Raw genomic sequence first — 22,133 nt, forward strand, 5'->3', positions numbered from 1 at the left:
ATTTATTCATTTTATGGCATCATAAGCTCAACTGTGGAAAGCTGGACTGTCTTGGTTCCTTCTAATGAGAGACTATAACATTTCGTGTTTGGACAGTGTTGCTTACATTTTTATATTTTTGGTCTCTGTTTTGGATGAAGGAAGCGTTTTGTGTTGGTAGTTCCCAGACATATCAGGGGTGTGATTCAGTGGCAGAGCACATGCTTAGCCTACATGAGATCCCGGGTTCAATGGTAGCACAAAAACAAAAGACAAAACAGCTCTAAATATAACTTCATATCAGAGTCATCTGGGAAGATTTTGTTTGTTTGTTTTGGTTTTTTGCTTAAATTGTTTTATTGGTACATTTTAGGTATACATTTACATTTATCACTGGGTGCTTGTACTTGTACATGATGTATCTTGGTTCTAATTTTTTCCCCATTACCTGTGCGCCCTTCACCCCCTCCACTCTTCCCATTTACATAGACTTTGTTTCCATTTTTTTCTTTTCTCAATTTTTCCTTTCCCTTCTTTCCTTTCCCCTTCCCCTTCCACCATTCCTACACCTTTGGACCTTTTCTTCCTATTTCAAATTATCAATTTTTCGTTTTTAATCATTTTAATCCTTATTTACACTTTCAGTTTCTCACACTAGAGAAACTATTTGGTATTTACACATGTGTGACCTATTTATTTCACTTAAGAGTATGGCCTCGGGCCAGGGATTTAGCTCAGTGGTTCCGCCGCCTGCTTCGAAAGCCAAGGACCCCAGTTCGATCCCCAATACCAAAAAAAAAAAAAAGTATGGCCTCAATATGCATCCATTTAGCTATAAATGTCTCTCGTTTGTCATTCTTTATGGCTGAGTAATACTCCATTTTATTAAAAAACCACATCTTTATCCAGTTTCCAGTTGATGGGCACTTGGCCTGTTTCCAAGCTTTAGCTGTTATAAACTGTGCCACTATAAACATGGGTACATATATATCGCTGTCGTATGATTCTTTTAATTCTTTTGGGAAGATACCCAGCAGGGGAATAGCTGGGTCAAATGGAACCTCTAGTCCTAGTTCTTTGAGGTATCTCCACACTGATTTCCATTACTATTTGCACCAGTCTGCACTCCCACCAACAATGGAGAAGGATTCCTTTTTCCCCACACCCCTGCCAGCATTTGTTATTGGTTGATTTCATGATAGCAGCCATTCTTTCTGGGGTGAGGTGGAATCTCAGTGTTGTTTTCATCTGCATCTCTCGTGATGTTGAACATTTTTTCATATGTTTATTTGCTGCTTTTACTTCTTTGCCTGAGGAATGTCTGTTCATTTCAGATGCCCATTTTTAAATTGGGTCTTTAAATTTGGGGGGTCTGATTTTTTTCAGTTCTTTATATATTCTAGATAGTAGTCCTTTGTTTTGTTTTCTTTTGTTTTGTTTGGTACCAGGAATCGAACTTGGGACCTTGCACTTTCGGGGCAGGTGGCAGAACCACTGAGCTAAATCCCTGGCCCCATAGTAGTCCTTTGAGGTACAGCTGCTAAAAATTTTTTCCCACATTGTCCGTTGTCTCTTAGCTCTGTTGGTGGTTTCTCTTGCAGTGCAGAAGCTTTTTAATAAGATGAGATCCCAGTTGTTGATTCTTTGTGGTAGTTGGGAAGATTTTTTTTTTAATGCAGATTCGTGCCAGGTGCAGTGATACCTTCAATCCCAGCCTCTGGTGGGAGGCTGAGGCAGGAGAACTGCCAGGTCCAACCCAGCCTGGCTGACCTAGCAAGACTTTGTCTCAAAATAAAATATTTTTTAGATGGGAGCAGGGACTGGGAGTGTAGGTCAGTGTGAAGGCCCTGGGTTCAATTTCTAGTACTGCAATAAATAAATACGCAGATTCACAGGGTCCAACAGAGCAATTTTTATTCTGTATATTTTAAGAAGTCCTCTGGGGACTTTGATGATCATTGAGATCATTTACACATAGGACTCACAAGATGGGGTGACACAGTATTATTTCAAGGGCAACAGAGTCCAGCAGGGAGAGAGCTCTATGGCTTTGACCCCAAAGAACACTTCCTCTCATACCTGCTCATCCTGACTTTTTCTCCATTCCCTCTCTCTACCACATCTTTCTCCTGCTTTGCTGTGTCTCTTTTCCCTTAAACATCACTGCTTTCCAGGATTCTCCTCTTGGCTCTCTACTTTCTCACCTGAAGATCTAATGCATCCAGGCGTGGTGGTGTAGACTTATAATCCCAGCACTCGGGAGGCTAAGGCAGGAGGATTGCTGAGAGGCCAGCCTGGGCTACAAAGCAAGAGCCTATCTTCAAAAAAGGAAGAAGGGGCAGCACCAGGAGGAGAAGGAACCGGAGGAGCAGGAGGGGCAGGGGCTGGGATAGGGGCAGGGGCAGGGGCAGCGGCAGCGGCAGCGGCAGCGGCAGCAGCGGCAGGAGCTCTAATGCACTTGTATGGTTTCACCTAGGGCCTCTGTATCTGTCTCCGAACTTCCCAAGTGCAGATCTGCATCTCCACAAGCCCACTTGGACATCTCTCAGTTGCGTATTTCTTTAGGGTTTTGCCATTCAGGGAGTGCTGAGCTGCATCCCCAGATCCTTTAGTCTTTGTGCTGAGGCAGTGTCTCACTAAGTTGCTCAGGCTGACCTTGAACTTGTGATTTTTCTGCCTCAGCCTCCCAAGTAACAGATTATAGGTGTGTAAACCACACCCAGGTTGAATTATTTCTAAACAGCCCTTCATTCTTACCCACACACTCTTAAATTATTATACAAACCCACAAGATGATCCTGATAATTGGAAAAATTTGAAAATCACTACTTTAATCCATTTGTTCCTTCTAGGAGTGGACTTCTCTGCAGTGGGCCAAACCTAATTATAAAAAATCTAAGTACATGGGCCGGGGATTTGGCTCAGTGGTTTCGCCACCTGCTGCGCAAGCGCAAGGACCCGAGTTCAATCCCCAGTACCAAAAAAAAAAATCTAAGCACAAACTAGGCCTGGCGGTACACTTGGGAGGCTGAGGCAGGAAGATTGCCATGTGCTCAAGGCCAGCCTGAACTACACAGTGAGACCTTGTCTCAAAAAAAACCCAAAATTAAAAAATCTCAGTACAAGAATGACTTTAAAGGTATTTCCTCCAGCCTCATATATGAAAACCCAGCTTACTCCGGTGAGATGTTTCCGGTGAGATGTTTGGGCGTCTGCGTCTTCTCTCTGTTCCCATTGTCCTTTCTTCCCGGGTCCCTGCAGGGTCCTGACCGACCCCTGCCTGCTATCACATCATCTCCACAGGGGATTTTTAAAAAGCCAATCCTTTATTCCTTGCCTTTGCCTTCAAGGTAAAATGCAGGCTCTTTACAGTGATACATGAAACAAAGTTCTGGCTTCTTTCTTTTTTTTTTTGTACCGGGAATAGAACTCGGGGCCTTGTGCTTGGGAGGCAGGAGGCGGAACCACTGAGCTAAATCCCCGGCCTGGCTTCTCCCTTCTGCATCAGCTCAGATCACTACTCGGTGGCCCTGCTCAGCCACTCAAAGGACCCCACACCATGTTTCATCTCACTGTGATCTGCACTCAGTCATTTGACAAATACCATATTTACTGAGCACCTGCTGTTAGGAACTGAACACATACTCGGTGGCTATAACGCTGACCGTAAGTCTGTTCTTTCGAGCTCATGTTCTTAGGAAGCAAGAGAATAAATGAAGCATGTTTTTCCATTTGTGGCAAATGCTGTAAAGGAAATTTGGTGTCAGTCGGCTTTTTGTTGCCATGACCAAATACCTGACACACACAACTGAAAGGAGAAAGGTTTTCTTGGTGCGGTTTCAGAGGCTGCAGTAGAAACAGCGTGGTGGAAGGGCTTGGCGGAGGAGACCTCCTCCCGGAAGCAGTACTGGAAAGAACTAGAGGGGGAGGATGGGGCTGGGGAGGAGTCCCCATTTTAACCAAGTAGTTGGTTCACCGATTTCTGCAGCAGAGTTGCCATGACACCTGAGGCATTCATCTCCGTGCCTGATTAGGTAGGAGGTGGCGCCTGTCACCTGCCATCCAGTGTAGAAGTTCAGTCCGAAACAAGGAATCCCTGTGTGTTCCATTGAGTGGCATAGTCGCTTCTCTGGTAAGTGGAGGGCCTGTGACTCCCTGTAACCCACGGAGCTAGTGAGTGGCACCAGTGGCTTCCAATGCTAGGTGAGGAGGAGGCTGGAGTCCCGCCCTCAGGGAAGCCAGCAGCACATGCAGAGTCTACCACTGAGAGCGCCACAGGGAGCGACGGGCCCTGCGGAGCCCTGGCTGCCACCATTTCCACCCCAGGCCCGAGCCGCACAGCCACCTGGGCCTTCGTGAGACACAAGTGACCCTGCCTGATGTCATGAGCCGCCCGTGTCACTCAGCCAAGGCTCACCCAAATTCCCGCCACAAACACAACGGGCGACAGCATGGTTGCTGCTTGAAGCTACTGAATTTGGTTTGTTAAGAGCAACAGATAAATGAAACAATTTGAATTTCTATTTTCCCATTGAAAACAACCTACTGAAATCTGATGACCAATAATAATAATAAACCAATCACGACAAGGAAACTTTCCTTTTTTTTCCCTTGCAGTGCTGGGATCAGATCTAGGCCCGTGCACTAGGGAAGTACTCTGAATCCTGAGAGAACCAACTTCTATCTAAGGCATGATGGATCTTATTGAGGGCTGGAGATGTAGCTTGTTGGTGGAGTCCTTGGCATGTGTGTGGCCCTGGTGTTCCATCCCTAGGCCTGAAAAACAAAGAATCTTATAGGACAAGAAATGAGGCAAAATTGCTCCTCCTTCACTTCTTACAGATCTGTGTGTGCAGTATACGTACACTGAACTTACATCTTTTTCCCTCTGGTACTAGGAACTGAACCCAGGGGCTTCACACCGAGTTATATCCTCAGCCATGTAAAATTTTTTATTTTGAGTCAGGGCTTTGCTGAGTCTCCAGATTTCCCACACTGGCTGAAACTTGGAATCCTCATGCCTCAGCATCCCAGAATGCATACACCACTGTGTCCAGCATCTTTAAGTGAAATTGTGTGAGTTACTAAGTACGTGTAGATCGCTTTTCATTCATGCATTCTAATATTTATTGAGGCTGCTGTAAGCCAAGAACAGAGCATGGTGTTGGAGACCAGGAGACACATAAAATGCAGTTCTTGGCAATGACACACTCATAATGCAGTGATGGTAGTGTGCTGGGTTGTATTACAGAAAGGCTTATGAAAGAGTCACAAAACCAGGATCTGTGCTTTTCTGAAAAATAAACACATTTTCTTTCCCTCCAGGGATGCAACCTCAGATCTCCCACGACTGGGTCCTTCTCACAGGGATGCTCCCAAACCAGATGCCTTTAGGAGAGGCCTTCTTTGGGCAGGGGGTGTAGCTCAGGGGTAGAGGACCTGCCTCATGTGAGGGAGGCCCCTATAAAGAAGTCTTCAACCCTTAAAGCTCCCCTTCTCTGATTCCATCTCTTTTAATCTGATCACCTATTATTTTCATAGAATTTACCACTTTATGAAATTGTTTAGTTTCTGTATCACCACACCCTAATGGAAACTTCATCGTATCAGGGTCTTGTTTTCATTCACTACGTATTTCTAGCACTAAGAGCACTGCTGAGCACACAGGATATACTTTAAGATCTTGTTAAACGAGCAGTGTACTACAGTTACTGTAATAGGTTGTTGAAACCTTCCATGATGCCCCCTCTATGCCACACCTTGGGAGAAATTTAACTCTGGTCTCTGGAGCAGGCCAATTCTACTCTTCCAAGTAGTTTTCCTCTTGGTTCTGGGGCCAGTTTCATGTGACAAAGTGAACAGGCTGCCTGCCACCTATTTACTGTTCTAGCTTCTCCAATTCACCTTCCTTCTATATTGATTTTTTTCTTTCTTGAATTAAAATGAGTTTTTTGTTCTATCACACTCCCCAACCTTCCTAGTGCTGAGGCCTGAACCTTCACACTGACTTACATTTTTTTTTTTTTGAGCCCTAATTTTTTTTTTTTTTTTTTTTTTGAGACAAGGTCTAGTTAAATTGCCCAGGCGGAGCTCAAACTTAGGACCCTCCTGCCTTAGCTTCACAGAGTGCTGGAATTACAGGCTCGCACCCCTACATCTGGCTTGTTCTATCACATTTCAACATAGATTAAATCTTTCTCAGAACAAGATGAGATATATAAACAAATACAATTTTGCTGCCTGGCTCACAAACATAAGGTCCCAAGTTTGATCCCCAGTACCAAAAAACAAATACAATTTAAGTTTGCTGCTATCCCAGGAGACTTGTCTTCAATTTTGTAAGTTTCTCATCTACCTTGTTTTCTGATATCCTTTAAAACTAGCAGCTGGAAGCCAGCATTCCTACATTTGCCCAAAAATGGAATGAATAAATCAATCTCAGTTAGTGAATCACTAAAAGGGAAAAACGTGGAAACTCTTCCGCTGAGGCAGTCTTCAGGCCTGGTGGCTCGCCAGGGATGCTTCTCAGGCCACAGCCCAGAGCTCCAGCTTGTCATAGCTGCTCAGCAAAAATTGTAAACACTTAACACTCACTTTTTGTTCCAAGAATTAACACGTAGCTCAAGAATACCTGAATTTCTAAAAGATGCTGCAAATTTATTTTCTTTTCTCATAATTTCAAACTCCATTTCATAAGGTAAATTTTGCATCATGTTACCTTCCATGTAAATGCAGGTTGTGGCCTTTTCCTGATACCCCATCATGAACAGGACCCATCATAACAAGGTATCTGTAGTACTTGGTATTCACAGGCAGAAGGGACAAATATTGTATTTAAAAAAAATTTATTTTTATTAGCACGTGTTTGCAGTACATAATGATGACATTCATCATGGGGAGTTGGTGCGTGTACACAACACATCTTAATTCTTTTTGCGTCCGCTTCCTCTCCTCTCTCTCCTCCCATCTCTCGGTCCTTTCCATTTGTAAGATGTACCTCACTAGCACTCCTGCCTTTCTGTTCACATTTTTTTATTTTGGTACCAGGGATCGAAATCGGGTCCTTGCGCTTGTGCAGCAGGCGGCGAAATCACAGAGCTAAATCCCCGGCCCTCTGTTCACATTGTTTAGCTACTGTAAGAATGATCCAGGAATTGACCCCGGCTGGAGGTAGACTAGGAATGGAGATGATATACATCACTAAAATGTTAGCTAAATTCCTTACCTGGTTAACTGATCGCTGGTATTGTCACTGGAGTTTTAGAGCAAAAGTCCCGGCTCCAGCGGTCCCAACACACAAAATTCAGGCACTCATGGCCAACGCCAACCAAGGACACAGCAATGGCGAAGGGCAGGAAAGATTTCATTAGTGCGGTCACGCTGGGAAGGACACATAAACAGGTTCAAGATCTGTCTTTCTGGGGCTGACAGAGGCTTTCAGATCTTTTTTCTCCGGTACCGGGAATTGAACTCAGGACCTTCCACTTGCCAGGTAGGGGCTGTGCCGCGGAGCTACATCCTTAGCCCAGCTTTAGGATTTTTTAAGACACAGGAATTTAGAAGTAAGTAGCCCAGAAGGGAGAAAAATGTAAGCTGCGGGGTTTTTTCCCAGTGCAACTTGAAAATCGCCGTTTTCCTGGTCACCCTCCTACCTTTCTCTCTCACTTCCCCCCCAACCCCCCAACACACAGTGTCACATGACTGTTGGTAGGGCGTACGAGCTCGCATGGCTTTTCCGGCGTCTGCATCCACACCACCGCGTAATAAAATTCCCCACCGCCATCCTGTCTTCGCTTTACGGAACGTCGTAAAGCCCCGAACGTCAGCGAATTTCCGACAGCGGCGTGGCGCCACGTCAGTATTGGACGCTAAAAGCGAGAGGCGTGGAGGTGCGCCGTGATGACGTGTGTCGCGCGCGTGACGACGGCGGTCACGGCGCGGGGTGGGACGAAGGCTGCGGCGGCGGCTGGGGGAAGGCACACGTTGCTTCTCTGGCGTGCGGCGACTTGGGCGACGCGGGCCGGCCGACCGAGCAGATGGCGACGCTGTGTCTCACCGTGAACGCGGGGGCCCCTCCCCTGGGTGAGGCCGAGCGCGCCGCGGGCTTGCATCAGCCGGGAGCGGGTCGGGGCGGCCGGGCCGGCCGGGCGGGTGGGTGGGTGGGTGGGTGGGTGAGGTCGCCGCTCCCGAGCTGTCCCCGCGTGGGGCGGCGCGACGCGGGCGCAGAGCTCCTCCTCCGGCAGCTGCCCGCTCCCCGAGCAGAAATAAACGCTGTGAAAAGTAAAGTCCCACTATTTTCCTCCTCGTGCAGCGCTTTTTCTCCCAATTCTCATCTCACCTCCCTTCCCGTCCCCACCTCCCAGAAAAGATCCTGAGTTCCCTTGGCCCGACCTTTCCTTACGTTTTTGCTGACTTCAAAGGGAACAAGTAGACAGTCATATGGTAGCATTTAGGATTTTAGGTGAGGTGGCAGTAATTTTAATTAAAGCCGTTGGGTAACTGCAGAAACCTTCAGAGCGCTGCAGACTGGTGAGGCAGCCTTACTCCGCACGCCGTGAGTGTAGTAAATGTCAGACCTGTCATCTTCCGGATGCTTCTGGAGTCTGGTTTGGAATTAATTGCTTTTTCAACGTGGCCTGTGTTATGGTGGATAGATAGCTTAGAATTTCTGTTTTTATTACGGAAGATTTTAAGAAGTTTACTGATAACGTATTTATCAATATGTATAATGTAGACACAGAAGTACTTTTCGAACGTTCAGGAGGCCCAGACCTTTAAAGACAATTGGCCATGTGGCGCTGATGAAACCACTGCTTACATTCTCAGCTGTGGTGATGGAGCAGCATGCAGTTTGTATGGGTGTGTGTGGTGCTGGGCAGAGTATGTAGGGCCTCACGTAGTGCCCTACTACAGAGCTACCCACCCCAGCCCTAAAATCAGAATTTAATAGCCTTTTTTTTTTTTTTTTTTTTTTTGAGACAAGCTGTCACTAGACAGTTCAGGCTGTCCTTAACTCGCTAAATAGCCCAGGCTGGCCTCCAAGTTGCAGTGATCCTCGTGCCTCAGCTTCCCAAGTGCTGGGCTTACAAGTGTGCACCCCCATGCCTGGTTAATAGTCATGTAAATATTTAAAAATTAACATTTTAGCATATTGAGTTAAACAATTAGTTGATTAAATTACTGGTTAAAACCAGTAATTTTGAGTTAACCTCATAACATGTCATTAAACTCTTAGATGAATTTGAATCTTGATCTGGAAAGACAGTATTCAATGTGGCATCATGGTTGAGCAAGGGTGTTTGGTTCCTGAGACTGTACAGTCTTCTAACACATTCTAGAAATAGCTATAGTTTTTACTAATGTCACTTAGAAAATCATTCTGGGGTGGTACGTCTGTTTCCTTAGTGATTTATGAAACTCAAAACCACATTCTGCCAGGATTCTGGAAGTCTTAGATCTGTTGTCATTTTGAACAGGCAGATTATTAGAATACGTATTATTTTTCTGATTTCTGCTCTCCATTTTGCTTTTTTTTTAATTTTATTTTTTATTTTATTTTTTCACCCTCTTGCTTTTGATTGAATTCTTTTCTGTTGTTCAAGTCAGGTACACTTTATCTTTAAATAATAAAATTAGATGAATTATTTGAAAAGGTAAATTGCATTGCTAGAGTTTAGCTATTTTATACATATTGTGTTGCTTTTTAATTCTTTTACTCCATTTTAATGTTAAAAGAATTTCAGACTTAAAAAAATGCAAGGATAGAACAGAAAACTTTTCCCTTCTACTCCTGAGAGTATACTGCAGATAGGCTTCAGTGTATACCTCCCACAGGCAGTGTCTGCCCACTCACAACCTTCAACGTTAGGAAATGGACAGTGATACAGTTCTTACGTCTGATGCAGGACCTCAGTATTGTGCTGACAGCTGGAGTGCCCTCCCTAATGCAAAGACCAAAATCCCTGGCTGTGCTGTGCTGCACCTTGTTATCCTGTCTCCCTGTTTCCTTCATTCTAGAGGGCCTATTGTTGTCCCTTGGCTTTCGTAGCCATGACCTCTGGAGATTACAAGCCACTTCCTTGAAGAGTGTCTCCACGTTGGCCTCTCATGTTGCCACGGCTAGAATCAGGCTGTGTCTTTGGCAGGAACAGCGGCTCCTTGTTCTTCATTGCAGAAGTGACTCCTCATTCCTCCTTGTACCCAGTCGATTGGTGCCTGGATTTAATCTTCCGTTCATAATGATTAGCCTTCATCACTTAGGGTGGACTGGCCAGCTTTCCCCACTGCAGAGTTTTCTCCTTCAGTGAAAAGGTGTTTCCGTGGGGAGAACTTTGGTGCCATGCAGACTTCCTCTCTTCATCAAACCTATACTGCTGCTTCCAGGATCCACGAATGCTTCTTGCCTGGCTTCTTACTATGATGACCTTCCAATTCCGCAATTCCTTCTACATACATCAGTTGGCCTTTTCCTGTGAGAAGAGTATTCTTTTTTTCCATTTAAAATTCTTGGCATAGAGCATAGATCTTGCCTAGCCCACACAAGGCCCTGGATTCAATTCCAGCACCACAAGATAAAAATTCATAACAACTTATATTCAATAGGTTGTTTCTTTTTTTTTTTTTGGTACTGAGGATCAAACTCAGGACCTGCGCTTGCGAGGCAGGCACAGTGGCACTGAGCTAAATCCCCGGTGTTATTTAGGCCACCAATTATAAGTGAACACATTTTTTTTTTTTTGATACCAGGGATCGAACTCATGACCTTGCGCTTGTGAGGCAGGCGCTGTGCCACTGAGCTAAATCCCTGGCCCTAAGTGCACAAATTTATTGACAGATATGTACAGTGAAATTACAGTGCATAAACCTCTACCACAACTATAATAATGTGATTATTCATGTAATTTTTGTCACTTCAGAAAAATGTTCTCATGCCCCTTTGCAGTCATCACTCTCCCCATCCTTTGTACCTGTTGGCTGCTGACTTGCGCTTTGTCACTTTGTTTTGCTTCTACAATTTCCTATGTGCTGCATCGTCATACCTATCCTTTTCTCCCCAGGACAGTCCTTTTGCAGTTCTTCTATCTTGTTGCCTGTAACAGTAGTTCATGCCCTTTATTTGTCAGGCAGCATTCTTCTCGGGCTATGCTAAAATGTGTCTCATTTACTTTGAGGGTCAGATTGCCCCAGTTTGCCACTGGGAACCTTTCCCACCTGGCCTCTGGGTCCCTTTGATGTATCTCTTATGTAGCTTTTGATTATTCCTGGCTGTCCTAGTCTGTTTTTGTGCTACTACAACTGGTTCATTTATAATGACCAAGAATATATCAGCTCATAGTTCTGGGGTCTGAGAAATCCAAGATCAAGGGACCACATCTGGCGAAAACCTTGTTGCTGTGTCAACAGCTGAGAGAAAAGAGGGGGAAAGAGAATGCATGAGAAGGAAAAGGCGAACCCACTCCCCGGTGTTAGTCCATACAGGAGGGCTGAGCCCTCAAAAGCTAGACTCCTCTTTAAGGCCCCAATTCTTAGTCCTGTGACAGCGGGAACCTCGTTTCAAGGCAGGTTTCCACACCGTGAGTCTGCAGCACAGGCAGGTTTTCCAGGGTTATTTTGTGCTTGCTGTGAGTGTTGTATTTAGAAATGAGTGCCAGTATTTGGTGCTTATCTTAACCAAATTAGGGAACAGAGGATTAATGGATCGATTTAGTAAACTTTGTTACGTTACATTTTAAGAGGCGCTGTTACACCATGTTTTAAAATTTGAGGTCTGGACCACTTCAGGCCTTGCTTCAAACTTGACTGCCATCTGTTAGCCAGCGGCTTTGGGCTTGACCATTTAACCTCTCCAGCTTCCTCTTTAGTAAATGGGAATAAAGGGAATTATTCCTTGAGATTCCTATAGAGATGAAAATTATAATGATTGTAAAGCATTTAGCATAGTACCTACAGTATAGTAATCCTTCCAGCACCAGGTTTTTATTCAAGGCCTTATTCTGCTTGCTTCCTGTCCTCTGAGGGAGGAAAAGATGCATTTTAGTGTCACATACTGGAAGCTGAGCACTGGAAGAAGCAGACTGTGCTAATGGTGGATTCTGATTTATTGTTTCTCTAAGACAAGAGACTAGACTTCCTGTCTGTGGGCTGCTGGGAAAAACGTTTGTACTTTGCAGCCTTACTATTAGCTTGTTGACTCACCCTTACTGCTTTGTAACTCGAGTTACAATTCCTACATGGTTTTAAAGAGAAATCTTCTCATCCTGGCCTTTCAGAAGCCTTGCTGGCGGCAGAGCACGTGAAGGAGGATGTCAGCATTTCTGTGGAAGGAGGAAAAGAGAATGTTCTTCGTGTTTCTGAGTAAGTGCTTTTGCATCTGTATTTCCAGTACTGAGCAGCATGTAAAAATATTCAGCATTAGATACTGTATGCTTGTTTCACTTGCAAATCAGGGAGGCTGTTCCTAGAAAGAATTATGCTTCATCATCCTGAAAGAGGACACAGTACAGAGGTTTCTGCTTGTCAGCTAGCCATCTGATTCCACTCATGATTTGTTTAAAAGGAACTGGGAATGTAGAAAAGGCTTTATTCCTAAGGCTTTTCATTCTATAATAATTATGCTGGTGGAAAATTAGAAGCAGTTAAAATCAACAATAATAGGAAACAAATAAATTTGGTAAGTCTACAGTATAGAATGTCAGCATTTGGAGAAAAAGAGACTTAGAATTTTGGGGGTGTATGGGGTACGGGATGGAACCCAGGATCACACATGTGCTAGAGAAGCGCTCCTGCCGCTGGGCTGCCTTCCCCAGTGCTTTTTGTGTTTCTCTTCTTTCATTTTCTTACTTCTTTTTGGCTTTTTAGGCAGGCTTTTGCCATATGGCCCACGCTGGCCCTCAGCTCCCTGTGTCAGTACCCCAGGCTGGGGAACTCGCCATCCATCCTCCTGCCTCGGCGGTGTAGGGCTCGGGTGTGCATCAGCGTGCCCATCCTGGAAGTTTTTGCATTTATTTTTGAAGTTTTCCCTGATTTATCCAAGTTATATTTTTGATTTATCTTGGTCACTGTCTGTTAAAGGCTTTCTTCAAATGGCTGGTAACCCCTGCTTGGATTTTTTTTTTTTTTTTTAGAGTGAGAAATTAAAGCTGCTAAGTTCTGTGCTTTACTCAAGGGCAGTCTGGCTGAACTGTTCATGTGGGAACCTCTGGTGCTTCTGCCCTTGGTTCCTTCACCCTCGGAATGACGAGATTATCCAGAGGAGACCTGCTGTGCTCTGTAGAGAACACCTCCAGTTTTGCTAGAGGTAGATAAGAGGAAAGCCTAGCAGAACGGGGCCTGGAGAACCTGTGTTTTCTTGAAACCTGCTCTTAGTCAGTCCGTATTTTAGCCCCACTTCCCTCTGTCATCCAAAGATACTGGTCCCATTGATCTTTTCAGTCTATGGGAGAATCTGAAATTGAAATTGGTTTGGTTTTTTTGATGTTCTCTACTTACAATTCCAGTTTTTCAGATCTGCATTTGAAATTTTATTGCTATTGTGTCTTTGTTCTCTTTTATTTTATGGTTTTGTGAAGGCTTTTTAACCAAACAGTTGTGATAGTGTTTGTCTGGGTGTTTTGGAGATGGGGTTTGGCCAAATTACCCTGGCTGAACTGGAACATCCGAACTCACATAATCTTCCTGCCTTTGTTTTCTGAGTAGCTGGGACTGCAGGAGCAGCAGTCGTTCCTGGCTGTGGTAGTTTTGATGGGATTTGAGCTGCCTCCATTACCTGAACGTGGATAAAACTAGCCTCTTTTCTTAATGTTGGGGGTTGAACCCAGTATCTTCACATTGACCTACATCCTCAACGCTTTCCTTTTTTTTCATTTTGAGACAAAGTCTTGCTACTTGTGATCTTCCTGCTTCAGCTTCCCAAAGTGGCAGGATTACATATGTGAGCCACTGTGCCTGGCACGAGCCTCGTTATGGCAGTATATCCTTGGCTTCTTGGCCTTTATTTTGAATTGGTGTTTTTACCCATACCCCAGTTATGTGTTTATATTTCCATCACTAAACAGGCATGTAAAAAGTAAAAGAAAGGTGAAAAAACTACAGAATGTTTGCTGTGAAGGGGAATGGTAGGTTTAGCTGGATATTTTGAGAACAAATTGCCATTTGATAGAAACAAAGAATACCAGATCTATTTTTTAAACTCTACTAGCAAGAATGTTAGGCCAGGAATTTAGCTCAGTGGTTTCGCTGCCTGCTGTGCAAGCGCAAGGACCCGAGTTTGATCCCTGGTACCAAAAAAAAAAAAGAATGTTAAATATATTAGGACTTATACTTTTACATGTTACCTTATGTCTTATTCCTTTCCTGGTTAGCTAGAGCATTCCTGATATCTCAACTCTGCTTGTTTCCAGAAACGTGGCGTTCACAGACGTATATTCCATACTTCGCTACCTGGCTCGAGTTGCAGCTACAGCCGGGCTGTACGGCGCTAACGTGATGGAACACGCTGAGGTAAGCAGCGAGCACTTCCTGCTGTGCATCTGTGCTTCCGGTTTTGCTGCCGCTGTTGTGCAGTGAGACACTGCACCCAGGCCCTTGCGCAGGCCAGGTCCACACTCTACACTGAGCTGCACCCCAGCCCTCTGTTCTTCAGATGGAGTCTCACTGAGTTCCCAGCCAGCTTTGCACTTGAAGCCCTCCTGCCTGAGCCTCCAGAGTGGAGGGCGTTACAGGCATGCACTGCCACGCCTGGCTCTGGTTCTGGCTCTTTGGAACCTTATCCTCTTACGAGAATATTCTACTTAAGCATAAGAACAGAGAGTTAGTTATAGAACAAATTAAAGAATGTTCGTCCTGTCCTTAGTTTTTACAACAATTCTTAGGGCCAGGGTTGTAGCTCAGTGGTACAGCAGAGTGTGCGTGATACCCTGGGTTTGGTCCCCAGCATGGCAGGAAAAAATCTTTTTATAGTTCTTACATTTGAATGTTTTCCCAGACCAGCTGTACTTTAGGTGCACTTGGTGCATGCTTCGTCCTCTGGGAGCCCTAGAGTTTCGTAGCTGGACACGGGTCATCTCACCCAGCTTCCACAGAGGGCAGTGGCCTTTGAGGACTGAGGGTGAAGCCAGGTGACGAACAGGGTCTGGAGCACAGTGCGGTGTTGAGCTGTGGTCGAGCAGTGGCTAAGTACTAGATGGACCTTCAGTACTGCTCCGGGCTGTTGTTTTACCCATTGGTATTCTCCAATTTTCATAAACTTCCTGAAATTCAGAGTACAAAGAGTTGGTTGTAAGTGTTGGCTTTTTAATACTCTGAGAGGGTGAAGCGGGTTGGCCAGGTGCCACCTTTTGGGTTAGGGCAGTTGGTGACCCTTTCCTTCCTTCTGTCACTTCTCAGTGTATCTTCTCCTGTCACGAATCGCCTATTTGTCACCTCCCCCGAAGCGTAGAAAAATCAACAAAATGTGGCATTTATGTAAGTGCCGTTTTACGTCCCAGGGAACCAGTCACTTCCACATGATGGTGAATTCTGTAATTTGAGAGGAGAAATGTCAGGCTCTCACTGAGGAAGGGAGTCATGTAGTGATGGTGCTCTTGCTCCAGATAAGTAGCACCATTTCTCTGTCTGTTTTTGAAGGCTGTGTTCTAGAATGCCTTTCTTTTCTTTGTATTCACAGATTGATCACTGGCTGGAGTTTAGTGCTACAAAATTGGCTTCCTGTGCTTCGTTTGCTTCTGCAGTCAACGAGCTTAATCATTGCCTGTCTCTGAGGACATTCTTAGTTGGAAACTCCTTGACCTTAGCAGATTTTTGTGTGTGGGCCGCCCTAAAAGGTATCAGCCAATAATCCCTGTAAAACACTCTGTTCTCTTCCTCTTTCTCTCTCTCCCTCTCTCCCTTTCCTCTTCCTCCTCTTTAGGCTGCAGGCATGTACCACTGTGCCTAAGATACTCCATTTTACTCTGTTTTACTGGGTAAGAAGTACATTCATGTCTGTGTGTGCATGCAGAAGTGTATAGATGTATGCCTCTGCATATGTATATGTGAGGTGTGATCTACAAATACAGCATCATACTTACTTTCTTGTTGCTGGGACAAAATACCCAGCACTCACAAGTTACAGGAAGAAAGGTTTATTTTAGCTCACGGTTTGTAGAGGTATCAGTCCATAGTCGCTGCCTCCCAGGCAGGGCAGCACAGCAGAGGAGAAACAGTTCGTGGTGTGGCAGGCAGGAGGCAGCACAACTTCCTTCTTTCCCTTTTTGTTCCATCCAGGTTGTGAGCCTTTTGGTGCCACCCACACCCAGGGTGGGGCTTCCCTCTTCAGTAAGTCCATCACCCACACCCGGAACTGTGCTGGACCATTCCATCAACCAATCCAGTATCACATGTCCATGATCCAGTCACTCCCAGAAGCCCCACCTATGAGTTCATGAGCCTTTGGGGGACTTCTGGATAGAAGCCGAAACATGCAGTAAAAGACGCACTGCCATGAATCCCCCTCACAGTGCTCCCTATTGCTTTGATTCCATTGTTCTTGCCACATTCAGAAGCAGATCTGAGAGTCCTCTTTCCTGAGTATCTTTAATTGTGCTGTCTTGTGGTCTTGATGTCCTGAATGGATTCAACATGTTTACCTTTCATAATCATTTTGAATTTGGGATGAGTCATAAGTCATATGGTACCAGATCCAGCAAATGAGATGGATGAGGGCCGGGGATGTAGCTCAGGGGCACAGCACCTGCCTGGGAGGCACTGGGTCCTGAGTTCGATCCCCAGTACAAAAAATAAATTGAAAAAGAAAAAGATGGATGAGACCATACTGAGGTGTTTTGCCAGCCTGCCTTTCTGTTCAGTGGCATCTGGCAGCAACATTCACCATATTTTTGATCACACCTTGCAAAGACATGATACAGGACTTCTGGAGCTGCTTCAGAAAGTGGCAGGAATAGTAGGAAATGTGTGTTCAAAGTGAGGGCACTAGGGCAGAGTGTCTTGTACAATAATTTCTTTACAGTATAAAGATTCACCACCTGCTTTGACCAGGCTGTGTGTTCAGGCAGTGACCCAGGCAGTGACTCACAGAGAAGTGACCCTGTGTTGCAGGAGGTCCCTGTCCTCTGCTGCCCCTGGGGGTTGTCTCCTCGAAGGCTCCCCTCTCCTCGAGCTGCTGTTGTTCTCTGTCTTCACTCTCAGTGGGAGTGAGGGTCCTCCCGGGAGGTCATGCTTCCTCTTCTACAGCTAGTTTGTAAGAGATGAGAGTGCTTTCTCCCCAGCTTGGAAAGCCAGTTACATTAAAAACAACAAACTTTTCATGAGGTATAATTGACATTCCAAAGTGCGTGCATTGAGAATAAGTAATCTGGGAAGTCCCGCGTTGCACACTTGTGGAGCTGTCAGCACAGCCAAGGTAATGCATGCACCCCCCCATCTCTAAAAGTTCCAGAAATCTGCAAATAGGCCCCACAGTCATACTGAGTTGAGTGGGTAAAGGTAACAGTTTGGGGGAAAGGGAATTTTTGGTAGGAAGGAAAGATAGATGTAGCTTAGCCGTGAGCTCCAGATTCCCTGGGGAAATGCCAGAGTAAATGATTGTGGAGTAAAGTTAGGCCATCGAGACATGGGGTCACGTGGTGAAGAGGACAGAGGGCATGGAGTTGGACCGATGCGTGGTTCTCAGTAAGCGCAGGGACACTGGGGTGACCCCAGGAAGCCTGCGCGAGCGTATTTTCAGGAGGGGAGCAGTGAGGGGCCACTCAGGTTAGTGAGGTCCCTTGACGGGATTACGCAGGAGACAGCTCTGGTGTATGAAGGCTTTGATTTAGTGCAGCCTTAGGGTATGTTGTTATTACTTTCTTTTTTATGTTACTAGAGATTGAACCAACCATGGCCTTCACACTGAGCTACATCTGCAGCCCTTTCATTTTTTATTTTCGAGGCAGAGTCTTGCTAAAGCACCCAGGCTAGACTCAGACTTGCCGTCCTCCTGCCTCAGCCTCCCAGAGTGCATGATTTCAGGTGTGCGCCACCACACCCGGCTGTGGGTGATTGTTCTCTAGTGATGTACTTCAAATTCCCTTTAATTGTGAAATGAAGTCTTGACCTTACACTGAGTATGTGGCAGGAGGTAAGTGTTCGAGAGTGTCCTGCAGGATCTAGTATTAAAGACTGTCATACAGGAAGTGAACTCATTTCGGTAAAACATGAGAATACCAGCAAGCATTTCAGCATATACGTACATTTTAAAAATTTCACTGCAGAAGCACAACTAAGCTAATCTTATTTACTTAAATTAATAATGACTGACTTTTAACTCTGCACATTTATTGATTGGTTTTGAAATTGTGTTTGCTGACAGGAAATGCTGCGTGGCAAGAAGAGGCAACGCAGAGCAAAGGCCCGGTGCACGTGAAGCGCTGGTTCAGCTTCCTCGAAGCCCAGCGAGTCTTCCAGTCAGTCAGTGCCAAGTGGGGTGTCCCAGCCAGCAAGACCCAGGCGGTGAGCTGCTACCTTCTTTCTTTGCAACCCTGACCCGTCAGTCTAGCCGAGGCCACAGGTTTCAAAAGAAAAATAATTTCTCCTCCTAAAGCTTATTTTCTTTTCGTAAATGGAAAAGGACCTTCTTAGAATCCACCACTGTGAAGTCTTGGTTTGTACTGGGGATTGAATCCAGGGAGTATTTGAGTCAGGACATTGCCAAGTTCCTCTGCCTGGCCTTGAACTTGAAATCCTCCCAGCTCAGCCTCCTAGTGGCTGCTGCAGTGATGGCCATGGCTACAGCACCTGGCAGAGCTCCAGCCTTGCCTGTGCCGAGCATGCGCTCACCGCTAAGCTGCACCCCACCTGCAGTCTCAGTGAGCTGGGCAGTCCTCTTCCTGAATCTTCTGTTCTCTTGTTTTCATTTTTGTTCTTTGCTGCACTAGGGATTTTAACCCGGGAACTCACACATGTCAGGAAAGTGCTCTGCCACTAAACCACGTCTCCAGCCCCTGTTCTCTGGATTTTTTTGGTTTTTTCTGAGACAAGGTCTCGTTATGTGGTTGAGGTGGCCTTGAACACACTTTGTAGCCCAGGCTGGCCTCAAACCTGGGGCAGTTGTCCTGCCTCAGCTTCCCCAGTGCTGGGATTACAGGTGTGCACCACCTCACCGGGCGCTGTTCTCTGGTCTTTGGACCACTGAGTCCTGGAATTCTGCAGTCTTCTGTTGGCCCTTCAGGCATAGCAGCATAGAGAGCATGGTGGGAGGGTCCTCACCCCCAGATAGTTGTCCTGCGTGGATTACTTTTACATACCAGTCACATGTAGTCAAAGTTTGATTTATTGAAGGTTTTCTGGTGCAGTGAAGTTTGCCGGCTGCTGTCTGCTTAGCTAAGATGCCACAGCTTCCTCAGTTTGTTTTCCTAAAAATCTTCACTTGTCCCTCACCAGTCTTTGCATCTCACTGATAGAAGTTCCTCTTGTTCTCATATCTAGAGCCTGGCTTTCTGTCCCCCCCTGTTGATGCTGCTTTTCCAGAGGCTTCATTGCCTTCTTTCATTGCTCAGTTAAATCCTGTCACCTTGGACTCGCCTGCGGCACCACTGCATGCTGCTCAGGGCCCAGCCTGCTGCTTACCCCTTGCAGCTTCTCCCTCCTGCCTCCTGCTTGTCCTGCTGCGTCCTTCCGCTAGCGCCCTGCCGGCACCCAAGTGCCTGCCATGTTTCCTCCCTGTTGTGGGGCCTCCAGTCCAGGGACAGAGTTCGGGCCATCGTTGTGATGCCTGGCACCTGATGGTACCGCCGGGTGAGTGGATGTAACCTGCACCTCGCTGCATCACTCGGTGTTGTGGATGTTGTGTCTTTCAGGCTTCGGAGAAGAAGCAAGATGTTGGGAAGTTCGTGGAGCTTCCAGGCGCAGAGATGGGGAAGGTCACCGTGAGGTTTCCTCCAGAGGCCAGTGGGTAAGGCGCCGGCCCGTCCTTACAACTCATTGTATTGGCAAGTTTTAAAGCAGCTGTCAAATATTTTTAGTAAGTTGGTATAGAAGAACATAAGTAGTATCTCCCCGGCAAATGTTAAAATTCTAAACATCTCAGTTTCTTAATTATTAATATCTAATGTTAATTTATTTAATGAGCACTTTTAGTTCACTAATGAAATGAGACACTTTTTTTGGTTGTAGGTACTGAGGATTGAACCCAAAGTCTTTGCACTTTTGTTGTTGCTGGTTTTTGTTTTTTGAGACAGGGTCTCACTATGTAGTTCAGACTAGCCTTAAACTCCCAGTGATCCTCCTACTTCAGCCTCCCAGGTGCTGGGATTACAGGTGAGCACCCACCCCTTTTATTTTGAGAGAGGGTCTCACTGAGTTGCTAAGTTGCCCAGGCCGGCCTTGAATTTGTGATCCTCCTGCCTAAGCTTCCCAGAGTGTTGGATTACAGGGGTGTGCACCGGAGCCAGCTTAACATTTTAATTTCATCCCAGAATTTTTTGTTTGTTTTTTTTAGTATCGGGGATCAAACTCAGGACCTTGCACTTGCGAGGCAGGCAACAGAACTGAGCTAAACCTCTGGGCCTTCCCACAATTTTTAATGCAAATAAAATATCCAAAAATAGAACATTTTAAAGGCCAGGGATTTAGCTCAGTGGCGCCGCGGTTGCCTTGCAAGCACAAAGTCCTGAGTTTGATTCCCAGTACTGGGGAAAGGAAAAAAAAAAACATTTTAAATATAAATAAGGTATCCATAAATAAAAAGGCTTAATTTTTACATACATTTTGAGATCTGGGGGCTTACTAAAGGTTTCTGTTTATGCTCTTAGCAATCCTTTCAATTAATAGTAGACATCATGGTAGGGATTTTTTTCCCAAATAAATGAAGGAGAGTCCTGAAAAGACCTACTTAGTTCTTTTCATTCTTAGCCGGTTTCCACCTCCCTGTATTCCCCGCCCCCTCCCCATACCGGGGCTTGAACTCAGGACCTTGCACTTGTGTTGTGAGACAGGCGCGGGGCCACTGAGTCGCATCCCCGGCCCCTACCCCTTGTAACTCCTGGCAGGCATAGAATATCTGGATAACTGATCTGGCCATTGGTAACAAGCCAGGGCTGGCCCAGGCTCTGCCTGGCCTTCCAAGAGCCTGGCATCAGCCTTGGACACCTGTCCACTGCGTGCAGCACTTCGCTCAGGCTCCACAGCCGGCCTTCCAGCACCATCCGTGTAAGGCATGTGTCTCACTGCAGCTGTCGGCCCCACTTGGAAATGTGGCCGAGAGCAGAGTGTGCTAGAATTCTGTAAAGGAGATGACTTTTCCCAAATTTAGTTTAATTTCAAATTTTACATTCCTTTTTGTTGTTGTTTTTGGTTTTGGGAGACATGCTGTCCCTGTGGAGTTCAAGCTGGCCTTGAACTCATTGTGCAGCCCAGGCTGAGTTCAAACTCACAGGAAAGAAATGAAAGAGGATTAATGACTGGAAAATTAGCGATCACTGAGTAATGGGAAGTTGAGTAAGGTTAGCCATAAATGGCACTCACTGTGGGCCTGGCTGCCCAGCATTCTGTTCTGTGCAGTGGTGAGAGAGCTGTCGTCCTTGTGAGTAGCAGCCTTCAGGGTTTGCTAAGAGCCACTCGTTGACATAGTGGTTACTGACAGCTGCACCATTCACCCTTTGTGAACCTTCTTGTATTTCTGTCACCATTATTTCTCAGCAGTGAGCCCCTCATGCTCATACATTTACAATGAAAAATGTATTTATCTGTACTGATTTAACGGCCCTGTTACAGTTTCGGAATTTGGTATATAAATCAATAATCGAGTTCATCATTTTGATCATATCCCCTGTCATTGCTAAAGTGTTCTTTAATTTTTCTTTGTGTAGATGAAAGGCAGAAGGCTCGTCTCATCTTTGCCTGTATATATGAGAGACACATGCACGCAAGCTAGAGATTTAACCCAGGGCCTCCTGCACTTTTTTTTTTTTGGTACCGGGGATCAAACTTGGGTCCTTGCGCTTGCAAGGCAGGTGGTGGAACCATTGACCTAAATCCTCGGTCCTCTTGCACTTTTGAGACAGGGTCATGTTGCGCTGCCCAGGCTGGCCTTGAACTTTCGGTCCTTCTGCCCTGCCTCCCAGGGTGCTGGGATTACGGGCCTGTGGCCCCACACCCGGCTTGCTGTTTTCATTCTCAGC

General features: G+C 45.7%; 1 protein-coding gene across 2 annotated transcripts in view; it reads left to right on the forward strand.

Moving 5' to 3' along the window:
- The first annotated feature begins 7,883 nt into the window (after positions 1 to 7,883).
- The window catches only part of Eprs1 (glutamyl-prolyl-tRNA synthetase 1), a 60,096-nt gene continuing 45,846 nt past the window's right edge, over positions 7,884 to 22,133 (forward strand). The window contains exons 1-6 of one of the 2 annotated variants that reach the window (XM_004867395.4): positions 7,884 to 8,061; positions 12,249 to 12,333; positions 14,379 to 14,478; positions 15,644 to 15,800; positions 18,326 to 18,465; positions 19,812 to 19,906. In XM_004867395.4, the coding sequence (XP_004867452.1) occupies positions 8,016 to 8,061; positions 12,249 to 12,333; positions 14,379 to 14,478; positions 15,644 to 15,800; positions 18,326 to 18,465; positions 19,812 to 19,906 (623 nt within the window). In that variant the 5' untranslated portion in view covers positions 7,884 to 8,015. The remainder of the gene's footprint in view (positions 8,062 to 12,248; positions 12,334 to 14,378; positions 14,479 to 15,643; positions 15,801 to 18,325; positions 18,466 to 19,811; positions 19,907 to 22,133) is intronic. The other variant, XM_013066529.3, reaches the window with a different exon arrangement.

Source organism: Heterocephalus glaber, unplaced genomic scaffold, assembly GCF_053883595.1.
Source record: "Heterocephalus glaber isolate CG9 unplaced genomic scaffold, H.glaber_assembly_v1.0 deba00001067, whole genome shotgun sequence".
NCBI lineage: Eukaryota > Metazoa > Chordata > Mammalia > Rodentia > Bathyergidae > Heterocephalus > Heterocephalus glaber.